Here is a 24,820-nt window from a genome sequence, read left to right as displayed (position 1 = left end):
CTCCCGGGCCTTCCCGCCTGCCCCACCCGCCGGGCGGCCCCGGGCGCTGCCTGGCGTATGGCCCCGCCGCCGAACCGGCTGGGCCGCCGCGGCAGGCCGGCCGCTGGTGAGGGAGCGGGCGCGACTGGAGTCGCCCGCTCGGAGAGCGGCCGCTGAGGGAAGGCGGGAGGGAAAAGGGGCTGGCGGCTCTCAGGCATTACTGCGGGCAGCCTGGCGGCGCGGCGCGGGGCGGGGCCTGCTGCAGTCGGGGACGTGGCCGGAGCGGCCGGAGGGGAGCGAGTGCCAGGCCCTGCGGACCCTGAGCCAGCGCTGCTCTCGCCATGGTGAGGCTCTGCCCGCGGCAAGGGGTGGCCCAGGCGCCCCCTCCACTCCCGGCCGCCTCTCACCCCCTCCCGCTTCTCTCTTCTCTCCGCAGCCCGGGCCCAGCCCCAGCGCCACCGGTGTCGGCTCTGCCGGCCGCTCCCCCAGCAAGGCCGTGGCTCCCCGCGCGGCAGGATCCACAGTGAGGCAGAGGTAGGTGCCCGCGGCGACTTCGGTGTAGGGGCAGCCCTTTGCCCCGCCACTGGCCTTTGCGCTCTGTGGCTGAGCAGCCCCAGTGGCGGGCAGAGGGGCGGCGGAGACGGGCCGGGCTGTGGGCTTCCCTGGGGTGTGTGGGCAGGGCTCCGGTGGGCCCAGCTCGTCGGGCCGGGCTGCTCGTGGCTGCAGCCCCAGGCGGTGCTGCGCCAGCCGTCGTGCCTTTCGCTCGCCCGGCGGCACAAGCTGCTGGCCTTTGGCTTACCTTGCCATATAGGCTGATGCACGTGTCTTGCTTCTGCAGGGTCACTTGGGGTGCTTAGTGCTGGAAGCTGGCAGACTGCGAGTGTGTTTTGATCTTTGTTTCATTCTGTTATCCCCTAAAGGAAGAATGCCAGCTGTGGGACAAGAAGTGCAGGCCGTGCCACTTCCACGGGTACTGGTGGGATGTGGCGGTTCTACACTGAGGACTCTCCAGGGCTCAAAGTGTAAGTCGATATATGGGTGTTGGTAGGCCTGGGGGCTCTATATTTCACTTGCTTATGTGATCTGATCAGTCTTTGAATTGAGAGATCAATGTTCTGGTTTACATGGGAAAACATGCTCAGTTGATGGCTGCTTAGATAGATTTGGGGCAAAAGATTTGTATTTGATCTGTAGACCTGGAGATGTAGTTTTTAAAGTTATACTGGCTTAAAAAAGGTAGGTACAAGTTGTATTTTGTAATTGCCTAGACTTCCCATAAGTGGTCTTTGAGGACTGCAAGCAATCCATTTGAAGTTGGAAAGGGTTACTTGTCACAGTGAATTTAGGCATCTACCTGCATGTTTTTGTTCTCTTTAATTAAAACTTTGGCCTTTTCTTTATTAATAGGTATGTTGTGATCCTGTGACTCACACACACCCCCTTCCCCCCCTTGAAAACATAAAGTAACTGATAAGTCACATGCTTGCAGAATCTCAGGTGGTTTTATTAAAAAGCTGAGAATAAATTATTTTAGCTAAGCTTGTAAAGCAAATAGCATTCTGATACCTTGTATATCCCTGTTTTTACAAGGTGAGTATTCTAAGGTTATGGTCAAATATCTGGTGGTAGTGTCCCATAAGCTGTAAAGAGAGACTAAGTTTTTCCTTTTTGGCCAGTGTGAGTTATTTAGATCAGTTTCCCAAACAAGCTTTGGAGCCTAATACTTGGGTAGCAAAGGTGGCAGGTGTATTTCAGCTGATGGGTGTGTGCAAAGTTGTAGCCTGAGTGGAGTTTGTGCTTCTTGTAGACTTCTGCTTCATGGCATCTTGCTCTTACTAGTTTGAAGAGACTCAAGGCACCCAGGGATGTCCCTGTTGCTTCTTTTTTTCTATAATCTGTTAGTATTTATTTTGGAGCCCTTCAAGAGGGCTGCTTCTGGCTGCACAAACAGGATATTTGGGGAAGGGCTGGTGATTGTTCCATAAGTAGTCCTTTCTGTGAAGTTGTCTAATGTGTATTCATATGTGCTTGACACTTCAAAAGATCAAAACTATACAGCAAACCATCAAAGTAGTGGTGTTCTACTACTGCAGGTCTTGCTTTCTCCATTCTGAGTCCAGAGAGGAGACAAAGCAAAGAAAAGAAAAAGACAGTGAGCAACAGTAGTGTAGTAGTGTTCTAGAGCAAATCTATGCAGATAGGCAAGCAACTGTCTTCTGTGTTGTCTGGTCTACTAAAGCTCAATTTAACAAAATGAATAAAACAAAACTGAAAAAACAGAAGTGTCTACCATTATGTAGATTTTTTTTTTTCCAATAAACTCATGATACGAGCTGTCAAAGAAGCTTTACCAATTTCATTAAGTTTTCTTGTGAATCCTTTGGTTTCACTTTTGATGTTGAATGGCCACACAGTTGTTCTAATCTTCAAACAAGCAGGTCAATAGATATATTTTCCCCCTTCTATTTATGTTGCAACACAGTGGTTCCCAATTTTAAGGTTTTGGAACACTGGGAGTGGTTTTATTGCCAACTATGACAGCTAGCTGTATGGTCAGGCTTTTAATGGAAGAAACAAATCTGTAAAATGATTTGGTTTTACAAATCGCCTACACGCTGCCTAGATACAAATTTTCTGAACCATGGCTTGGGAGCAACTTTCTTGCTTACAGCATTCTGTGTATTTTTCTATGTGTTTTTTTCCATAGCAACCAATTGTTATGATCTCTGTCCTATTCAGTAGGCTTAAAAATGAAAATGGGTTATAGAGGGGTTGTGGTTGCCTCAGTAAAGTGCTTCAGTTGAAGTTGCTTTTAAAAATGATTGTAATAACTAGTGTGTGAAAGCTTAGCCTGGTGCTGGTTTTTTTGTGTGTTTTTACATGTTGTTTAAATTATGAGCTCTTAAAATTACTGTGAAGAAATATATTAAAACACCTGACAGTAGGTAACTTTGTGCTAGCTATGATCAGGAGAATTCTGCTCTAGATCAGAAGTTTTATATTGTGTATAATTATACTTCTGCTTCAGGTATTTAGTATCTGTAGTCAACATCAGAAATAATAGGTGTGTTGAATAAGCAAGTTTGACTAACCTCAAGAAAGTACATTTATCTGTAGTACAGAATGCTACAAAATATGTCTTTAAAAACAGTATTAGCAAAAGGGAGGTGTGGGGCTTCTGGCTGAGAGTGGGATATGATATTTTTCTCTTTAAAACTCAGATCAAGCATAGCATACTTTGAAGAGAAGACTAAACCCAAACATGTTGCTCTTCCTGTTGCATTTGGTGCCTGTATCTTGTCTTGAGCTTTCTTGCTTAAAGAGCTATAGGCAGTGTTTTCTGTGGAGCCATAACAGAGAATCAAATTGGGCTTGTGGTATAATAAGCAGCCGTAGGAAAGACGTTCTGAGAATGCATGGTACCAAATCTTCAGAGGTGCCTGAATCTGTTTAAACTGCGTGGTGGGCTGAGAAGATTCAGGTGTATGGAGAAGAACTGCAGGGTTTCAGCAGGTTGTCTTTGGGACTGGAGGAAATGAGATATACATGTCAGTATTGGAAAGCTGATTATTCTGTAGGGGGGATCAATGTCACCTGCATTTAAAAAAAAAAAAAAGACGACCAAACACACAAATAATCCCCCCTGTTTATTTCCATGTTGGTCTGTTCTGGTTAGTGGTGCTGCTCTATCCCTGCGTGCCTTCGGCAGAGAGTAGCTTGCATAATACTACTACTAAAGGCTCAAATGAATTATAAAGTAATTCTGATACGGTGTAGGGACGTTGTGCACCTGGTTTTGTTACGATTTATATTATGTAGGACATAAACGTCAATTATGTATAAAACACTGGGGACTGAGAAGTACATTCTGTTGCTTAGTGAAAGATGTCCCTTGATACGGGTTGCTTCTGTGGTTGCTGAGTGTGCGGACATTTATTTTGCACGTTTTGTCATTGGTTTATTTGCTAAATCCTTTTCTTTCTGTGTTCTCCATACCCAAATAAGACTGAGTATGATTAATAGATAATAATTGAGTTTTAACGCTCAATGTAAGATTATATTTATGAACATTCAAAGTACATGGACTATGATCTCATAGAAAAACATGTTAGTGAATTGTTTCAATCCATTTTCAGTTTCTTTTTTACTTTGTATTTAAGTAACGTTTACCTGCTTATACACAGTAACCTGGAGGGTAATCTAGGCTGGATAACAGAATTCATGGTGTTTCTCCCAATAGCAGGTTGAAAATCAGAAATGAGATTATATGAAGTGAGTGGTATGAAGCAGTGTTGTGTGTGATTGTGTAATAGGGCATGTAATTGTTGTGTCTCAGAACAGCATGAAACAGCTGATTTGGTCTCTCAACATGCACCCTAAGATTAAACTGTTTTTTAAAAACATCCCTATACAATTTCTAAACAATGTATAAAAGTGTGAAAGAAAAAAGTTAAGAAATTTGTTAATTTATACATTTTAGGTAGTGATTTATTGATGGTGTTAACTTAGACATTCTGTGTATCTTTTTCAAGAAAACAGAAGTCCCCATCTCTCACCCACTGCTGCCATTGTTTTCAAACGAAATAAAACCTCTGAAAAAAACAGCTAATGTGAATTTTATGCCAAAATTTTATTAGCCGCTAGAGGACTCTGTTGGTTTTTGTATCTGACTGAATCTCTGCTCAGATGGCTATCTGAGTAGTAAATACAGATTCTAATTTTCCGGAGATTGTTTTCATAATGATGAGTAATAATGAATCACTAATTACTTTTTAAATAAGTAGGGGTTTTTTTGGTTATTATATTGTACTTTATAGTTATTTAACATTTAGGGCATGTAAAACTACCTTTAAAAACACTGGGGCAGCAGCAGTTTTTTATAAAAGGTGGCTATGTAATTTCTGTGTACTTTAAGGTATTTTTATGGGGAGGAATAAGAGTTTTCTCACACAGTTGCTTATGAACTGATGAGTTTACTTGACTGATAATGACTGGCCTTTGGACAAAGCAGACTTTTTTTAAAATGTTAATGCATTTTTTTTTCTTTATTTTTAGTGGGCCTGTTCCAGTTTTGGTCATGAGTCTTCTTTTTATTGCTTCTGTATTTATGCTGCACATCTGGGGTAAATACACTCGTTCATAGACTCAGCTGCCAACCTAAAGCATACATCTTGGACCAAAAATATGGTGGATCCTGGTTGCTCTTGGAGGGAGACTGGGGCAGCTTCCTATCACCTGGTGAAGTCCTGTCAGCTTTGGCTCTAATACAGAATTAATTCCTCAGTTCGCTATTTGGGCAGGTTTAAAGTCTGTCATGAGTCTTTTTATATTTGTATCTGTACTCTTAGAATACAAGTATTGCAATAAAAGTTGTATATGGAAATAGAAACAGCTTTAACTGTATTTCTTCCTCCTATTCCAACATGCCACAACTAAAACATTATGCTTGTGGTTTTCATATATAACCATATTTCTGAGTAAATGCCATTTGACAGTTCAAACCAGATTCTTCTGTACTGTAAATTGCTGTATAATTTTATGCCAGAACACCTTTTTTTTGTGAATGGGAGAGGCAAAATCAGGCACACAAACATACGAAGGTATCAAATGTGTTTGTTGAAATAAAATTGAGGTATGCTACCTGAGCTGAGCTGGTCATGTTCTTCTGTTAGCTCCAGAAAAACAGCTGGATTTATTTCATTTATTTCCTAAATGCAAGTTAAAGTTTACTCAGTGTTCATTATACATTAGAGTATATAAGTATGCTTGTTTTTCAAACTGCACTTGAAGAACAACATGAGCTGGTATCTAACTGATTTTGAAAAGAATAATTGCATTGCTGTCAAAGACATGTTTCTTCTGCAGGCCCAGAGTCTTTGAAAGAGTCTTAGGGAAGAAAATGGAATGGGAGGACTGGAAAAGCAATGGCTGCTTTTTAAATGACAGGACATGGAAACAACCTGAGATACAGCTAAGTGGCTCTTCAGATAATCACTCCAGTTTCCTTCTGGGTGGTGTTCTTTATTTTCCTTTTGAACAGTCAGGCAGCTCTTCCTTCTCTTTTTAAAGGTATATACGTATTGGTACATTACTGTTTCAATTGTTTCTCAGTGCCGATGTGGTCTTGAGATTCAGTTAATCAAATCAGGCCTTTTCAATCAGTTGGATAGAATTATTTTATACTGTTGTTCACGTTATGATTCCTGTTGGAATATCAGCTTGTAACAGGAAAACAATAGTCTTGGTTACACAGCCTTGATAGAAGTGTTGACTGCTGACATGTTGTAGAAGCAGCCTCTCTTACGCACCACCTTCCTTTACAGCAATTCTTAAAGTAGCATACTTCTGAAAAGAAGAAACAGTTCGGAACAGCAAGAAGAATAAGGAATGTGGTGTCAGGCTATAAGGATAATTGGTTTGAGCTGTGCTTATGCCGTAATATAGTGTAAATGTAGAGGGAAAGATAGAAGGCTCGGAGCAGAAACGGAAAATTGTCTTATAAAATGTAATGGTAGGAGGGTTATGTTTTCAGAGGGTTGAAACTGAGCAACAGGGAATTCTGGTGACTCGGAGGCAGCAGGGTAGGTTATACACTAAAGCCGTGGAAGCTGATCCAAATAAATCATATATCAAAGGGAAAAGGATCCACAAATCACTTACCGCTGTGCATATGGAAGGAAAATGAAAACACAAGGGAAAAATAAACAAATAGGGGGATTAGCTCACTACTTCAAAAGGCAGAGGTAACGATCTCTTATTTAAATGCTTTGCCTAGCAAGAAAATAAAATAGGTACAGTGAGTGATTTCATTTTAAGGCAAGAAAGAAAATGCTAAGGAAAGACCAAATGTAAGTCAGTTGTTCTACTGACCACTTGGGCAGACTGTGCTGCTGATCTCTTTGTTGTACTCAAATGGAAAGGAATAATGTACACTAAATTAGTGTAAGGAAAAAGAATAATGGATAACAGTAACATCTAAGTAGGTAACCTCTTCTTTACTCTTTGAAATACTTACGTCCCTAAAAGCTGTCTTGCCACATCAAATAATTTCATTTAAAGCCTTCCATTTTTTTGCTTGTCTAGTATGAGCTACGAACTCAGAAAAAGAAAAGGGATGGGGGAAAGGCCTGCTGCTCTAGAGACTACATTTAATTCCGCTGAGTATAGAAATGTTGACTCCTTTGATAGTGCTGTCCTTGATTAAATCGTTTGCTTTCTAGAATGGCCTTATATATATTTGCATGCACTGTCAAGGAGTCCAATATCTCTAGTTTTGCACAAGTTATTTCCCATCCTTTCTTGGCTTTATATTTTGGAAGTGTGAGCTTTCCTATGGTTTAAAAAGCCTTGCTGCTTTAATTCATGAAAGAAGTGATACTTTAGTTGAGTGCAGCTGGCTGAAACATCCATAGCTTTGTCTGATGTCCCTTCTACATAATAAAAAGAAATTTCTCTATATGTTTTCAATTTATGATTATTTTAGTGATTAGAATTAGTGTTAGATATTTCTGCTCATATTTTTTAGCATTTAATGTACATGAGCTGTAGTGGATTCTTGCAGTCAATTATTATCCAAACTCCAGCTTTACAGAAGTATAGATAAAGAAATGCAAGTAGCAAAGACTTACTAGAAGTTTGGCTAATAATGAGTGTGAAATTCTGCTTGCCGTGTGTGAGTAAATTATGGCCATGCTGATAAACAGTAGCTAATCTGTAATACAGAAAGCTAGTCTTTCAGTAGTAGGTGGAAAAAAGGAGAGGATGGTTGTTTGCAAAGCTTTGTATCAGACAACTAGGAATTAGTAAGACTTTGGATTTTTATCCCTACCATATGTGATTGTAACACAAATTTGGCTGAGCTGGATGTTAGAATTTGTAAGCAGCTTTATAGTTTACTTAAGTGCTACAGAAAGCTCTAAGTTCACAAAGATCTTGACTTTGTGTCCTTAACGGTAGAGGTTCAGGAAATCAGAAAGAACTTACATTTCCATAGAAGATATGATTAAGTACTAGAATCTTCTATTCTTGACTTAAAAAGAAATATTTGCACCCTCAGACTCCATTATTTCTCAAGTGAAGAAACGGGTTTTACAAGGAAATGCTTCTATTGTACACGAGTACATCTGTGTCACTTAAGCCCTCCCTCCCTCCTCCAGCAATAGATCTGAGCCAACTTCAGCCTGACTTAGCAGAGGAGTAGAAGCTGAAAGACACTATTCTTGAGGGGTGGGCAGAATAGGTAGCTGGTGGAAGAGGGAGGATGTAGAAGTTCCCTCTGAGCAAGAGACTCTCACTTTTAACTTGTTACCTAGGGAGAATAGGGGGAGAGTAGACTTCTTCAATGCATTTATGATAGAAAAGCTTTAATCTTCGCTTGTGGACCTTTTTGCACATTGAAGTCAATCACCCACAAGCTACGGATCTGTAGGTATGTGGCCTTCATTAGTTCTGATGTTTCAGAACTACTTCTTACTTTTGCTGTCTGTGTAGAAGCCAGCTGTATTACACAAAACCAATCTTGCCCCCCTCCCCCTCCCCGCCTCCCCAGGCTTCACTATTTACTGGTGTCCGGTTGGTTTCATCCAGGCCAGCCTTTCCTGTAGAGTGCATATAGCACGTGAGCTCCTCCCATCTTTTGTCATCATGTCACGATAGATACTGTGCCTCTGACAATCGCTTGCAATGTTTCTCATTCTTGAAGGGACCAAAGGGAAGAGCAGTTGTTCAAGTGCGTATTTCATGACTGTCCCATACATACACAGCTCTTTTGCAGCAGAAGGTTTTTTCCTTTTATCACATCAAACTCTGAATTTACCCTCCAAACAGGAACTGTCAGCTCTTCCCAATGTCTCATCTGTCTCCAGCTGTTAAGCTCTCTGAGCCTATCAGACAAAACATAAACTAGTGTAAGCTCTCTTCAGTACTGTTCACAGTAAGCTATAATGCCTTTACTACAGGCATATTTATATATCTGTAAAGATACATGCATGCACGTATGTATGGTCGCTTTATCAGTTCAGAAATGCAAATGGATGTGTCTCTGAAGATGTAAGATAGTACGCCCTTATTAGACTGCACTGTGACAGCACCGCAAAAAAGCAGACGGAACAGCTTGTGTTCTCTTCCTCAGCTGTGGTAGCTAGAGACGAGTGGATGCTATGCTGAGATCATGTGGTGAAGGGGCTAAATGGTTTTATAAATAAATTAATGGATTCTGTGAGGGGCTTGGTAGAAAAGTTTTTTTTTTTTTTTCCTCTCTGGAGAAAGAGATGCCTCTTGTTTCTTCAAAGGCTAACTTGTTACGTACTTCCAGCTTTGATAATAAGGCTGTGTTGACATGCTTGTATAAGCTGTTTATACAAATGTGTTTCATAGAATCCTATGTTTTGTAGACTTGGCGTGATTAGTAATATATTAAGTGTATTAATGATTCTTAACTTGGGATGTGAGCTGTAAGAAGGGACTGTCTGCCTTTTGGTTTTTTTTTAATTGAAGGATAAATTGTATAAGCATTTATGATTTCTGCTTTGATTTCAGAAGTTGGTGAAAAAAAAGGCAGGCAAAGCAAGAGCAGGTGTGTGAAGTTACTGAGTACATCTCATCCCTGCCATGTATTGTGACTGTGTCTTCTTCCTGCTATATTCTAGTTGTCTCTTTCTATGGAGGCTGCCGATTATACTGAATTGTGCCACCTAGTAGGCTGATACTCTGGTGCAGAGATGTGGCAGGTAGTAACAATAGTGAACAGAACAGATCCATTTTACTTTTGACAAAATCCAAATTCAGATGTGGATCACCACAGATTTGACACCTTTATCTCACATTGGGATGCACGTTGAATATAATTATCCCTGATTCTTATTTTGAAGGATTTTTCACACAGCTGCCTTCCAGAATAGTGTGTGATTTGTGACCAACCAGAAATGGAGGAATTCTTTGAAGTTACATCAGCGTTTCGTGAAACAGAACTAAGCAAAACTCTTCATGCGCGGCCTCCTTCAAAGGGCTTTTTGTTTTAATATTAACAAAGTGAAATTCTAGTTAGTTTAGTATGATTGTGGTTTTTTTAGTTCAAGCATTTATCACTTAGTAAATACACTGACCTGTTTTCCTCCTCTGATACTACAGGGAGATATCAAATAACTTTACAAATGCTGCAGAGGTAAGACATTATCTCAGTGAAATGCTTTCAAAATAAAATCAGAACTAAATTTACAGTTTGTATGCTCCGGTTTCAAAGGGGCTGCACCCCCAACATCTGTGAGTTATCAAACACCATTCTGTGAGACCTTCCAAGTTTATTAGCTAATCTGATTGTTCTTCTGGTAAGGTAATATGAAAAGAACCTAAAGCAACATTGCCTTACAAACCCAAGATTGGCTGGCAAGTAACGTTACTCCTTTCTTATATAAAAGTACCACGCAGTTAGAGTACACTATATGTTATAATCATTGGAGGAGAGCATATGTGTTCCTCACCTCAAGATGATATCTGTGAGAGGAAAAACCATGACAGCATGATGCAAACTGCTGAGAAGTTTGCGAAGGACCAAACTATTGTAATGGAGTGTGAATCTGAACCTGATGCAGTTGTGGGGCTCAGTATGATACCGTAAGTCAGCAAAAATAAGAACCCTCTAAAACTCAATTCGTAGTTTTAGAAAGCAGGCATTCTTTATTGTGACACTGGGCACACAGGGGATCGCTCCACCTGGTGCGCGCACTGCATTGCTGTACTACAGGAGTTACATGCAATCAAAATATACCTATTTGTTAGATTTCTAGGAAATTATTATCATATTCATACTATTCTTGGAACTCATTAATATATGGAAATGTCCGTAACGCATGCACATTTATGTTCATTGGTGGTCTTCCAGGGTCCTCTGGTGGTTGTTTATAGTCTTCCTCACCGTGTCCACTGGTTGAACTCAGTCTTTGAGCATGCTCAGTTTGTTTTTGGCTCAGCTACACAATTCTTAACTGATACTAAACTAGCTTATTCTAGTACATTTCCCTATTTATTCTACTCAAGGATACAGTGTCTCCAGACTCCCTTCCATCTAATCACATATAGCAAACTCTAAGACTATCTGTTCACAAAGTATTCCAAGTATTTCAAACTTAGCTATGTTGCTCCAATTAGAAGGGACCATATGTTCTTTTTGAAGTTGGTATCAGGTAGACATAACTTTCTAATTTTGTTCCACTGTTGTTCCCATGCTCCTTGCTGAAAAGCTTTTTTTTAATCACCTTTTATGGTATTTGGGCATGATTTAAAAAACAAACGAACAAGAACCTTAAAGAAGGTTGAAAACTCATGCATTGAGGAATAAGAGCCTTTCTCTCCTCTGTTCCAGGTGGAATTAAAGAACACTAATCTCCCTGGCGTCTGCATGCAAAATTACCTAATGATAGAGTGAAGTCATTACCTAATGACTGAATGAAAGAGTTTGTGGAGTGAGATTTTTCTCCCTGTTTCTGAACAGAGAAAGAACCTCATAACACCTGTGGGAAGAAGAAAAATGGTTTTGCTAGTTCTGCTTCCAAGAATGTTTTCCACCTCCAAGCTGAAACTATTTCTAAACACTTTCTGGCCCGTGGCAAACTCAAGAACAGAAGAGCATCAGACAGGGTCTCTTGTGTTGGACCACTGCATGAATATTGACCACGTTGAGGGGAAGCTTTCTCAGTAAAATGGTTTCTTGCAGCAAACCTTGTATCTCAGCTGTTTAGGCTGTGGTGGCTATGGCAGTGTAGCTTCTCTTAAAGAGCATCTATGTTCCGTAGAAAGCAGAGAGGTCTTTTATTTGTCCTGGTGTCCAGGCAAGGTAGTTTACCTGCAGCTGTTCCTGATATTTAAGGAATGCCACTACTTCATTCAGTGATAGCCCTTTCTTTCCACTTTTTCCTGGCTTTTCTTGAGGATGGGTAACTTGATGAACTCCTTTTCTTTGTGTGAATGACAGAAATCTCGCTTCTCTAAAGTGAGATTTAATTTCAGATTAGTTAACTCTTGATTTCTACAATGTCGCTACTCATAGTTGTCGGCCTTTTGTAGTCACTGCATTTCTGGGGCTTAGTTCTGCTAACCTGTTTTACTGTCAAGTGAAAAGGTGCTGTGTCGGTGCCTGTTGCTCCAGGCAGTTGAAGAACTGTGGACAGCAACTGACCTTTAACTTAATTTTCGTGATGAAATAATCTGAGACTGTGCAGTGGTGATGAAACCCAAAAACCTCGTGAAGTCGTACTTGATAGGTCACGGTCATCAACAAAGACTTTCCAAAGAGCAAAAATTTTAGCAGCGCTATGATCCTTAAAGAAAAAATAATTGGCAATTCAGGAAAGCACTTTAAATAGACAATAGGTCAGTAAATGCTGCTGGAGCATGTTTTTTCTGTGTGGGCATCACTGAACCATTTCATTTTAACTTGCTTCAAGCTGGTTGTGCCAACACAGGGTTAGAGTCTATCTGCTAGTGCCTTGCCATCACTGGGCAGCATTTTGTGCTACGTATGGCAACTGAGTCAGCCCTATGCAGTGGGAAAAAAACCAAATTGAATGGATATAAATTTTGACTAATTTTAGTCTTCTCTCAAAATAATTGTGTAACCAATGAAGAATAAAAATAGAACCTCTTAGGGAAATGTTAGCAAACTTTTTGTGTGTGTGTGATGGGCTTGACTGCCTCATAGTGAAGCTAATGTGAGAGCTGCTAAGACTCTTTGTGAGGCAGATGTGGGTTTGTGTCAAAAAGGAAATGTAATGCTTTTACTGTTAACTTTCTAAGCTTGCTCTTTTCTGTAAGCCTGAAATGAATACCCAGGAGCTATACTGATTATTAAATTCAATTAGATTAGAAAAATAGACCCTCCTTGTACCTTATGGTAAGGAACGAGCTGTAAAACAATGTGCTTCCTCCAAAAGATTGCCTTTTTAATTTTTTATTTTTTTATATTTGGAGCATTACAGAGACCATGAACAATAATGTATTTGGTTGAAGTTGTAGGCAGACTGTGACAGAGTTTATGGTATGTGTGGTCTGAATTCTGTAATACTGTCAAAGCTGGGTCCCTGACAAAATTGTGATTCTACACTTTTGAAATATGCCACAAATGACTGATAGAAAGGTTCACTTCAGAAGTTAGATGATGCTTGTACCTGATGATATCAGAAAGTTTTTAGAAATGTGAGTGTGTTGGGAGCCTAAGACGCAGTCTTGACATTCAGAAATATTGGAGTATTTTTGAACATCTCACAGCCTTTCTTAGCATGTCATGTGATGTTTTCAGTTGTTTTCTTCTGTAGCTTGCCTGTGGGGTGGACTTCTGCCCAAATACCAGAGGTGGGTGAGTAGAGCACAGGTCACTAGGGGTGGCCATGCATTGAAAGGGTAGGCAGTGCACCTTTGGGTGGGTGTGCTGGCAACCCTGTGGGATGGAAGGAAGAGGAAGTTAAATGACGGAAGCATAAATCACTGCTCCACCTCCTCCATCCCCCATTGATAGTAGAGATGTTCTTTGTATGCTTTTGTTGTTAGCAGACTTCAGCAAACATATCCAGCACACCCCGAGGACAAATCCAAGTAGTCCTGTTCTAGAAACTCAGCACTGGTTTCTTCTGACCAAATGTACTAGCATTTTGATTCTTTAGTTAGCTGGGTTAGAATATATGTATGCATATCTGTCTGTATGGCATTAGACTATTTGAGGAACTAGTCAATTCTGTAACTAGGAGATTCCTGTCACCTCCAGATACCAGCAGGAGGAGGAAATTGTGAACACCGCCGATTTGCTCCTGTGCAGCAGGTCAAAACCTGCTCTGTTAAATCAGCTTAAGTACTGTCTTCAGTGAAGCTGGTGTTTCGGCACTATGACCTCTTCTTTAGCTCAGACCCTGCAGCCCTTCTTCTGCAGCTGTGGAAGAACTGGGTTCCAGCTTAATTTTGTGCTTTGGAGCAATGGATCTTGAGACTTAAATGGAGCAACGGCCATTAGCCGTGGTGCATCACACCAGATCTAGCTGCAGTGCAGTGTGGCTCCCTCCTTAACCTCTGAGGTCTGCCAGCGAGGCAACAGAACAAGCTCTGCAGACCTCAAGAACTGTTTTGGTGAAACCAGGCAGCCTTCAGAAGTCACTTGGCGGGAAAAGAAAGATGGCCATAGATGTCCCTTTCTGCTTTCTGATGGTATAAATAAAAGCTGATAGTTGGGGTTATTTTAACCTCTCCCTACCCCTTCTAACCTCTGGAATCTGCTTTTCTTCTGCATTAGAAATTAAGGCCTCTTGAGGCAGGCCTTTTCACTGGAGAAGTAGAGGAATTGTGAAATCACAAAGTGTTAAGGGAAAATGAAGGAGTTCTGTTAAAAAGGATGACTAGAAGATGTTTTCTTCCTTAAAAAAAGCTATTTAAATCAACAGCTAATTAACACCTTGATGAAGGATGTTTTCATGTTCAAGAGCCTCAGCTTTTCATGTCTCTACTACACTCTCAATGAATAGCCATGAAAAGATAGAAGGTAGTTTGCTGCAACTTACAGTATATGGTAGATTGAAATAAAATAAGCCATATATTCCCCCCGAGCATGTTCATGTACAAAAAATAAAAGCCTTTCTCCTAAACAACCAAGTTAGCATTTATGAGGATCTGATGCTATTATAAATTCATTATCTTTTCAAAAAGTAATCTATGAATAAAAATAATTAATATTAAAAATATTTTTAAATCAAGATGCTTAACTTCATAATCTCAAAACATTTATTTTTAAAAATTATTAACTTTTAAAAAATATTTTTGTTTTGGTCAAAATGAAAATGAAAAGTAACCGCCAGATGTCAACGTTTTCCACGGACCAGAAATTCAAATTGGAACCACTTAACACTCCATAGCTATGACAATGTGAAATAATATTGGAAATATGGGTATAGTTCAGAATGAAAGGTGCTTAGGAAGGGACTCGTGGATGTCTCTCATCCCGCTGTTTGCTCACAGCAGGGCAAGCATAAAAGCTTGATCAGGTTGCTGAGGGCCTTGTCCAATTGTATTTTGGAAATCTCCAAGGAGCAAGAATTCAGAGCTTCTCTGGGTAGCCATCCCTGTGCTTAACCCCTGTCTGGTGAAGATTGTTTTCTTATATGCAATTAGAAGTTCCCTTGTTTGACCTTGCAGTGATTGCCTCTTACCCTTTTGCTCTGCATTGCTGAGAGGACTTTGGCTGCATCTACTCTGTAACTTTAGATAGGTGAGGACAACAGCTAGCATTTCCCCCTTAGTCCTATTGAGCTCAACAAATTTGGTTGCCTCTGTCCCTGCATGTTATATGCTCCAGCCCCCAACCATCTAAGTGGCCCTCTCCTAGATTCTCCAGTTTGTTGTTGCTTCTTTTGTACTGGGGGCACAAAACTAGACACAGTATTCCAAATGTGTGTCAAATAAAGGAGTATCTTTAGGATTACTTCCCTTGACATGCTCTTTGTGTATCTTGCTATATTGTTAGCCTCCATCACTGCAAGGGCATGCTGCTTGTCCATGTTCCACTTGTTCACTGGGACACCCAAGTTCTTTTCTGCAGATGCTCACTGGTGAGTTGGGCTGTGTCTTGTTGCATGGCTTTGCTCCATCTAAGATGCAAGACTTAACATTTGTCCTTCCTGAATTTCAAGAGATTATTGTTGGCTCATTTTTCCATACTGCTAAGGTCCCTCAGATTGCAGTGCTGTTCTCCAGCCTAGCTACCAGTTTCTGAAATTCTGTGTCCTCACAAACTCACTGAAGATGCAGATATTGAGACCAATTACCTTCCTGCCACAAGCATGAGGATGAATCTGTATCGCTGCAGGTTTACTCTAAGCTCCTGTCCCTGCTTTTGACCATCCGCATGAAAACCTGACATGTCTGGGCTTCTGTGCAAGGCTGGCATTGAGATACTGGATTTCACATAAGAGCAGGTTCTAGCCCCATGCTCTACTTTGCATGGAGGTTGCAAGTGAAAACTCAGATGTGCCTGAGAGTGCCTTCCCGAAATTCACTAGGCACTGTTCCCAGGCCTTCTGCTTGTTCATTTCTCACTCACCACCTGTGCATTCAGATCTATCTGCTGGCTCATAAACCGATTTATATAAAGTTTTTACTTCTCAGTAGCCTACACCATTTCTGTTATGTGTAGGTCTCACACAGGCCATGCTAGATGGTCTGCAACATGCACTAGGTGGCCAGAGAAACACAGAAAATTAATTTCTGGTATGATTTCAGTAAAAAAGTGTGTTTTTCCTAATTTCCTCTCAGCATTCCCAGTGATCCGAGTAGAAGGAAGAAAACTTCTAAATATATACTCACCTTTCATTCTTTCTTACCTTGAATTAATTCTATGAAAGGAAAACCAGCTCTAGGAATACAACTGTAACCATTCTGCCAATAAAAAAGGGTTCAGTCTCTAGGATATCTCCCTAGAATGAGTTAAAGCCACTACAAGCTGAAATCGGTGTGTCCAGGTGCTCCGTTTGGTGGACAGCTCCTCTTCTGTTTGTCTCCACAGACACAGATTTTTGAATAACTCTACCAGTGGCCCTGTCCCCCATCCCTCTTGCCTGCTCTCTGGCTTAAGAGCATCTGGCAGGCTCATTGTTTGTTGGGATGAAAATCCTGGTTCTTTCTCTTGGGAACGTTTGTCCATCCAGAGTCTTAGGGCTGGGTGGTCTTCTCCCTGTTCTCAAGCAGACAAGATGTTAAAAGCCTTGAGGAAGAACCCTATTCATGTAATCCCAGGTAACTGCCCTTGCTGAGCCAGGTCCCATATAGTGGCTGAAATATGGATGTTTTCCGAAGAGTTTTGGAACAGGTGTCTGGATGTTTACACCTGGCTAATTTTTGCCATATAGACATCAAAGCCTAAAGGGAGAAAACAACACTGATGCCACAAAGTTCAGTTTCCCTGCTTTTGCAGACAGTGCAACATAAAAGCATTTTATGAACTGATCAAACTCTGTGATTTAAGATACATGAACTTCCCAAGTCTTGTCTGAGATGTTACAGTGGGATAAGTGCAGCAGTTAGGTATCTCCTTATGAAAAAGACACCTTTTAGCAGTGAGGTTGTAGGTGTAATCATACCAGGCTTAGTAAAATCTGTAGCTGATTCACAGGCTATGTAAATACGACTGTACTTTAGGTAGATGGTATTGATGTAAGTGTATTGCCTGGCCCTGACAATGCATGAGCATCAGGTAATGAAAAGCTGATATCTTAAAAACCCATCTCATCACCATGTTTTGTAGAAAAGTACTGTGAGACAACATGCTAGGGAGGGATGGAATCCATCTGTCTAAAAGGGGTGAAGGAATCTTCAGCAGTAGGATGGCTAACTTGGTGAGGCGGGCTTTAAACTGAAGGACTTGGGGGGTGGGATCTGTTGCGAAAACGCTCACACCAGCGCGTCCAACAGGGGAGTAAGTCACGCCAAGCACTGTGGTGATAAAGGTTCCTTAGCTGTCTCCCAAGAGGTGAAACACAAGAGTAATCACCTCAAGTGTATGTACACGAATGCACGCAGTCTAGGTAACAAACAGGAGGAACTGGAGCTCCATGCCCACTCAGAAGGGTACGACATCATAGGAGTAACTGAAACATGGTGGGACAACTCAAATGACTGGGGGATCGCAATGGATGGTTACAAGCTCTTTCGTAAGGACAGGCAGGGTAGAAAAGCTGGAGGAGTTGCACTCTACATTAAGGAACATCTTGAATGTATTGAAGTCAACTATGATGATTGCGACTGCTCTATCGAATGCCTCTGGGTTGAAGTCAAAGGGGTCATCTCCAAGCAGGACCTCACAGTGGGCATCTGCTATCGACCTCCTAACCACAATGACGAAGCCGACGAAGTGATATTTGGGGCACTAAAGCAAGCTCCTGGCCAACAGAACCTGGTCCTGATGGGTGACTTCAACTACCCAGGCATCTGCTGGAAGAACAATACGGCAGCTCGCATCCACCAAGTTCCTGGAATGTATAGAGGACTGTTTCCTGACACAAATGCTAGGCGTGCCAACCAGGAAGGAGGCGCTGCTGGACTTGCTGTTCCAAACCGAGAAAGCCTGCTTTGTAATATCTCGGTTAGTGATAGCCTTGGCTGCAGTGACCACAATATTGTGGAGTTCGGGATCCTGCTGAGTGTGCTGAAGGTCAGCTCTAAGACAAGGGTTTTGGATTTTAGAAGAGCAAACTTCAGTTCACTCAGGGCTCATTTGGGAGGGATTCGATGGGAAGCCTCCATGGAAGACAAAGGAGCTAGTGAGTGCTGGGAGTTCTTCAAGAACTCTGTATTGGAAGCACAAAGCCAATTTATCCCCTACAAAGGAAAGGGAAGTAAGCAGAGCAAGAGGCCCCCATGGCTCAACCATGACCTCCTGGGTCTACTCAAATCCAAAAGGGAAGCATACCAGAGATGGAGAAGTGGAGGATTATCCGTCAAGAGCTACAAGGGCATTGCCAGAGTGTGCAGAGATGCAGTTAGGAAAGCAAAACCCCAATTCGAATTGAAACTGGCTGTAGACGTGAAAAATAACAAGAAAGGTTTCTTCAGACATGTCAACCATAAGCAGAAAAAGAAGGAAAACATAGGCCCACTGTTAAACGGAAAAGGACAGTCAGTCACCAATGATGCTGAAAAGGCAGAGGTCCTCAACATCATCTTCACCTCTGTCTTTACCAACACTGTTGGGTCCCAGGCTCTGGGAACGAAACTGCCGGTTGATCCAAACACTGACCCACCATCAGTGAAGGAAAAGTTAGTACATGAATTACTACAGGAGCTTGACCCCTACAAATCAATGGGCCCTGACACCATCCACCCAAGGGTGTTGAGAGAGCGGGCTGACATCATTGCAAGCCCACTCTCCATAATCTTCGAGAAGTCATGGAGAACGGGGGATGTCCCAGAGGACTGGAGAAAGGCAAATGTCACCCCTATCTACAAGAAGGGCTCAAGGGAGGATCCGGGTAACTATAGGCCCATCAGCCTTACTTCAATCCCTGGGAAAGTTATGGAATGAACCCTCCTTGGGGCCATCACAAGTCAAATGAAGCACGAGATTGGGAAAAGCCAACATGGCTTCACTAAAGGCAGATCATGCTTGACAAACCTGGTGGCCTTCTATGACAAAGTGACTTGCCTGGTTGACATGGGGCGGGCAGTGGACATTGTCTACCTGGACTTCTCCAAGGCCTTTGATACGGTCCCCCACAGCCCCCTCCTGGAGCAATTAATGCGTTATGGCCTAGACAAGTGGTCTGTGCAGTGGGTGGGGAACTGGCTGACAGGCCACACCCAAAGGGTGGTGATAAATAGCTCCTTTTCCAAGTGGCAACCTGTCACAAGTGGAGTCCTCCAGGGATCAGTATTGGGCCCAATGTTATTCCATATCTTTATAAGAGATCTGGATAACAGCATCAAGGTAGCCCGATGAAGTTTGCTGTGTGGGGAAGTAGACACTCCAGAAGGGAGACCTGCTTTGCAGGGAGACCTGGATAGGCTGGAAGAGTGGGCCAGCAAGAACCTTATGAAGTTCAACAAGGAGCAGTGTAAGGTCATGCACCTGGGAGAACATAATCCGGGAGTGCAGCACAGACTGGGATCCACCTGGCTGGAGAGCAGCTCTGTGAAAAGGAACCTGGGGGTCCTGGTGGACAGAAAGCTCAACATGAGCATGAACAGTGTGCTGCTGTGGCCAAGAAGGCCAACAGGATGCTGGGTGGCATCAAAAAGGGCATCACCAGCAGAGATAAAGAAGTCATTATCCTGCTCTACTCAGCGCTTCTCAGGCCACACCTGGAGTACTGTGTACAGTTCTGGTCCCCGCTCTACAAAAAGGATGTGGACAGGCTGGAAGGGGTCCAGAGAAGGGCCACCAAGATGATCAAAGGACTGGGAAGCTGCCATACGAGGATAGGCTGGGAGAGCTGGGTTTGTTCAGCCTTGAGAAAAGGAGGGTTAGAGGGGATCTCATCACCATGTACCAAGGGGTAGCTATAAAGAAGATGGAGACTCCCTTTTTACAAGGAGTCACAGGGAGAGGACAAGGGGGAATGGACACAAGTTGCTCTTGGGGAGGTTCCGATTGGACACCAGAGGAAAATTTTTCACAGTGAGGACAGTCAACCACTGGAATAATCTCCCCAGGGAAGTGGTTGACTCAGCCACGTTGGACACTTTCAAGAGTCATCTGGACAGGGTGCTGGGCCATCTTGTCTAGACTATGCCCTTCCTAGAAAGGTTGGACTAGATGATCCCTGAGGTCCCTTCCAACCTGTGATTCTGTGATTCTGTGATTGTATTAATGCTTCAGAACTTGTCCCCCCACCATCTACTATAAGACAGTGGCTTTCGGATAATGCTGAAGTTGGGAACAATACTGTTATTGGTAATTCATGGATCAGATGACAAGGAACCTTGTCATAAAAACTGGCATACACCACCCTATCCTGCCCAAGAGTCTTTGTGGAGTACCCAGCTGTGAAAAAGCTGCAAAGGCAGATTAAAGTGGTAGACTGATGGCACCACAGGTTCTGGCATTCGAGGTGCAACTCGATTGTTTACAATAAAACTGGCAAATGTATGGAGTCAAATCAATACTTTCACATACAAAGTCTCATTTTTTCACTGTGCATTTAACACCATCGGATCCCAGACCTGAAAGCATTATTGTAATGCCTAATTAACATGCCCATGCTAAATATTTCCAGCACCTGCCATGACAGAAGAGCTTTCATGCAGTGCTTCCCTTCTTGCTTTTCACTTCTTACCCTCACTTGATGCTGCCGGGTAAAAACCCTGCAGCACAGTCTCCCTCGAAGACCATGAAGTTGCACCAGAAGACAACAGTCTCTCATTCAGACTAGGAAGTAAATTTAAAATGAAAGCAGACGTACATTTTGTCTTGAAATAAGTTAGTAAAGAAAACATAATACTTTGAGATATTATTAATTCCTAAGAACCACTAATACTTGCTAACTCTTAGTAACAAGCAATACCACCATCATTTATTTATTCTCCTGGTTTGTGGCCTTCAAGTTTTGGCCAGAACAATCCCCCAACTTATTTTCTGCTTTAAACAATCATACGGCTTCTGATCACACCCTTCCCCAATATCCTGACTAGTTGCAGTTGCTACTTTGTAGGAGATACATCATTCATATGTAGCTCAAGTTCATATATGGGATATAGTTCATTGAAGAGCTGGGTCGGTCTTGGTCTTTTTCTTGGTTGTGGTTGATCCTGCACAGGCACTGTCTCCTTTTGCTTGCTGAGAAGGGCAGTAATCACAGGTCCTGTTCCTTGTTGCTGTGTGTGGGATAAAGCCATTTACATCTGAGCAAAGCCAGTGCTTTGCCCCCACTTTCATTTCTGCACTACATCAATGCCACTTCCAGTTTCTTTGTGTATTTTCCCACCTTTCTTTGTTGCCGGAAAGCACTGCTTGGGTTTCTGCTGAGGTCGTCTAGCATCATCCTGCCTTTTTGAGGAAAAATACAGCTTGAGATGAAAGCATTGGGTAGGTCCCACCCTAGCACACCTGCTTCTGCAACTGATCCCAGGGCATTCAGGAATGTGTTCTTTTGTCATGTTAACGAAGAAAGAATACTGTTTGTCTCAAGTCAGACTTCCTGAGTTGGGGTGAACTTCAGTGACACAGGCCGGGTTAGAATTGAGGATTTCTGGAGTCCTTAAGTTACAATATTCCTCTATATAATGCTGTGCACTTGACATAAAAGTATAAAGTCCATCTAATATGAGTTAGCCCATGCATGAGCTGTCAATACTAAGAAATACAGGCAGGCAGCACAACACGTCAATTTACAGAAGAGACTGGCTGAGTCCAGTTCTGAGCACCCTTAATATAAGAAAGACAGTGATAAACTGGAGCAAATCCAGCAGAGGTGATCAGGGGCTGGGGGGAAATGGACCTGCGTAGCCTGGAGAAGGGGGCGCTTAACAGCAGCCTTTCTATACCTACACAGAGGTCATGAAGAAGTTGAAGGCAGGCTTTTCACAGTAGCACATGGCAGGAGGATGAGAAGCCATGGGCATAAGTTGAAACAAGAGAGGTTGGATATACAGAGAAGCCTTTTCACCACAAGGACAGTCAAACATTGGAGCAGGTTGCTCAGAGCGATTGTGCGGTCTCCTCCCTGGGATGTTTTCAAGACCTGGTGGATAAAGCCCTTGTAGGCCTGGTCTGATCCCATAAGTTGAGTATCCCACCTTTAAGTTGTAGGTAATGGGGTTGCACTAGATGACCTTCCAAGGTCTCTTCCGACCTGAATTATCCTTTGATCATATGATTCTTGTGGAGGTGTTGTGACAATGACTTGAATGTCTGTGTCCTCTGAAACAGAATATTTCTCCTGGAGAGCAGTTGAGGTAAAGAGCTGAGGATGAGCAGAACCTCAATAGAAGCTTTCTTCAGATTATCAAAGGTCTTGGAGAGTTGCAGAGAGCAAGAAAATTCTTAGTTTTATCTGTGATTTTATTCAGTCTTTGGAGACTGAATTTTTGATTTACTGAACCGAATAGAGATAGTTCTGTGATATTGGCTAAGAATACAGTATGCACTCCAGATAAATAAATGACATGTTTGCAGAAATCATAAAAACTGTACAGGCCACTCTGTCTGGTGGGGAAATCAATAACAACTTCCAGTGTTTAAAAGGTGGAGACATTCTTCCGTCACAGAGGCAGAGTTTTTCCCATCTGTTTTATATCTGTAAGCAAGTGTCCTTGTGTTTGCAATACTTACACTACAGAAGACAGACAGGAAATCTTAACTTGTTCAATGGATTTTGGTTTCTGAAAAATTCTGCAGGTATAATTACTTTACTATTTTCTGTCCTGTTCCCTTTGTTTCAAGGTGAGTAGGCCAAATCAATGTGGTTGATGGGTTGCAAACAGAAGACAGTCCTGAAAAATTTGGCCTCCTCTTTTCTATACATTGTAGACTCAGAACATGAGAATGTTTACTAAAATACCCACATCACATCTTGGACCACATCTTTGTGGTCCAGGATTGCATTCTGCCTGTTTGTAGAGGGCTTAGCTCAGTGGTCCCCGATTAATGCTTCTCTGCACAATGTCATCAGCTGAAAGTTTCTTCACCAAATTCCAGAATGACTCTGCATAGAGGTAAATGAGAATGATGGCTTTGATGGTGCCTGGAAATAACATGAAGCATGTTGGGGTAGAATTAAAATCTCATATGTTTTTGGAAGATAATAGGAGTAAAGGCCACGTTGCCTCTTCTATAAGCTATGAGATTCCATATCTGATAGTAATTTCTCTCTTAAAATAAAAGAACATCACAAGGAAAACACATGAAAGAGTAAAGGTTGAGCTACGAGTAATATGGATTTCATAGGTTTCTTTTTATTATCATTACATAATCAGTAACAACCATTTTTTTCAAAGTAACACATGCATTGAAATGGAGCGAGACAGTGAGCCTCAGTTTAAATCTGTATTTGTGTTTGGATATGCAGGCAGAGACTGAGGATTATGTTGTCTGTCCTGGAGACTCACATACACTGTCTATTTCTACATTTTGAGCTAGAGAGGGAGCAGTGAGCACCTTTCAGGAGTGCGATCACTTCATTTTGGTGAGAAGTAAGCTTTCATTTGGACCAAAGAGGGTGTTACAGTGCTCTTCACAGCCATGAAATCTTCAGTTTTGCTCTTCTTTTGCAATGCATAAAAATGTCTGTTTGTTTCCTGTAAGATGGCAAATTTGTAATTCAGACATTTGTCGTAGAGGCTGACTGACTGATGAGTAATAAAATCTAGTCCCTTCTAATCTAGTCTGATTTGAATATCTCATCTCAAAGAGAAAGGGGTTGCATCACAGTCCCCACCACTTGCTAGAGGCCCACTCCTCATCTGAAGACATAAATTCTTGAGAGATTTTTTCAAACTCAGAATTTGACAGAGACTTTTCTGCTGTAGCCTTTCAGATCTCTATCACAACGCCAGTATTCAAGGAAAAGCTGTAGACTTGTAGCCCAATAGATATGGTGCTGTCATTTGTTGTAAGAGGCCACAGGCTTTGTCTGAAGTTAACAATGGAGGCCTCTGGTCCTGTTGGGCTTTGTATGGACTTGTCTTGGCCTGCCTGCAGATTTCTTTTAGCTTGTTTACCTGTAATAATGATTGTCTAATGACAGTACTGTTGCTTACTTACTAGAATACTAAGAATACTAGAAAGTATTACTTTGTTTTAGCTTTTGATCACCTTTGTACAACTGCGTGGTGTAACACCTATTCTTATATATATTTTTTGTAACTAGAAGATATTAATAACAAGTACTTAGTCTCCGTAGAATGAGTTGTGTATGACTGATCCTAGAATAAAACACACTGAAAGGACAGGGACAGTATGATACCCAAGGCTCCAGGACTATGAACAGCTCAAAGGGGTGCCTTATTAGTGATCAAAGGAAGGCAACCTTTAAGGCTGGGTAAAACCGGTTAGGGATAACAAAGAGAATGAATATTAAGTATCCAACATATGTAATACACACCATTTGTAGTAAGTACATGCATAACACAGAGTTAGAGATGAGTGAAGAAAGACCAAGGTGCAGAGCATGTTAGAAAGCATGTAAAAAAGGACTCCAGGCAGATCCTAAGTTGAAGAGGGAGAAACCGTCAACATCATACTGGTGAAAGACTTGAATACCAATAGCTCACTGTTCCCCTCCCCCTGCACTGAAGCTATATAATCATTAAGACCCAGAGGGACAGTGGAAAGGAAAGCACACCGCCAAAAAAAATGGGTAGATATTAAACTGTTTGTGTA

General features: G+C 41.9%; 1 protein-coding gene across 1 annotated transcript; it reads left to right on the top strand.

Annotated features, from left to right (window-relative positions):
• The first annotated feature begins 41 nt into the window (after positions 1–41).
• Positions 42–5,368, top strand: SEC61B (SEC61 translocon subunit beta). The gene is made up of 4 exons (XM_075084531.1): positions 42–323; positions 416–513; positions 900–1,001; positions 5,035–5,368. Exons 1-4 carry the CDS (start codon positions 321–323, stop codon positions 5,120–5,122), a joined length of 291 nt encoding a protein of 96 aa, XP_074940632.1. The 5' UTR covers positions 42–320; the 3' UTR covers positions 5,123–5,368.
• Positions 5,369–24,820: the final 19,452 nt, after the last annotated feature.

The sequence above is a fragment of the Phalacrocorax aristotelis genome, chromosome 2 (assembly GCF_949628215.1).
Source record: "Phalacrocorax aristotelis chromosome 2, bGulAri2.1, whole genome shotgun sequence".
Lineage (NCBI taxonomy): Eukaryota > Metazoa > Chordata > Aves > Suliformes > Phalacrocoracidae > Phalacrocorax > Phalacrocorax aristotelis.
This window is presented reverse-complemented; position numbering and strand designations above follow the sequence as displayed.

What these genes read in the sequence shown, in the direction of transcription:
- SEC61B (XM_075084531.1), top strand. An exon ending in GGATCCACAGTGAGGCAGAG is followed by an intron (nt 514 to 899) that starts GTAGGTGCCCGC and finishes TATCCCCTAAAG; the next exon opens with GAAGAATGCCAGCTGTGGGA. An exon ending in GACTCTCCAGGGCTCAAAGT is followed by an intron (nt 1,002 to 5,034) that starts GTAAGTCGATAT and finishes CTTTATTTTTAG; the next exon opens with TGGGCCTGTTCCAGTTTTGG.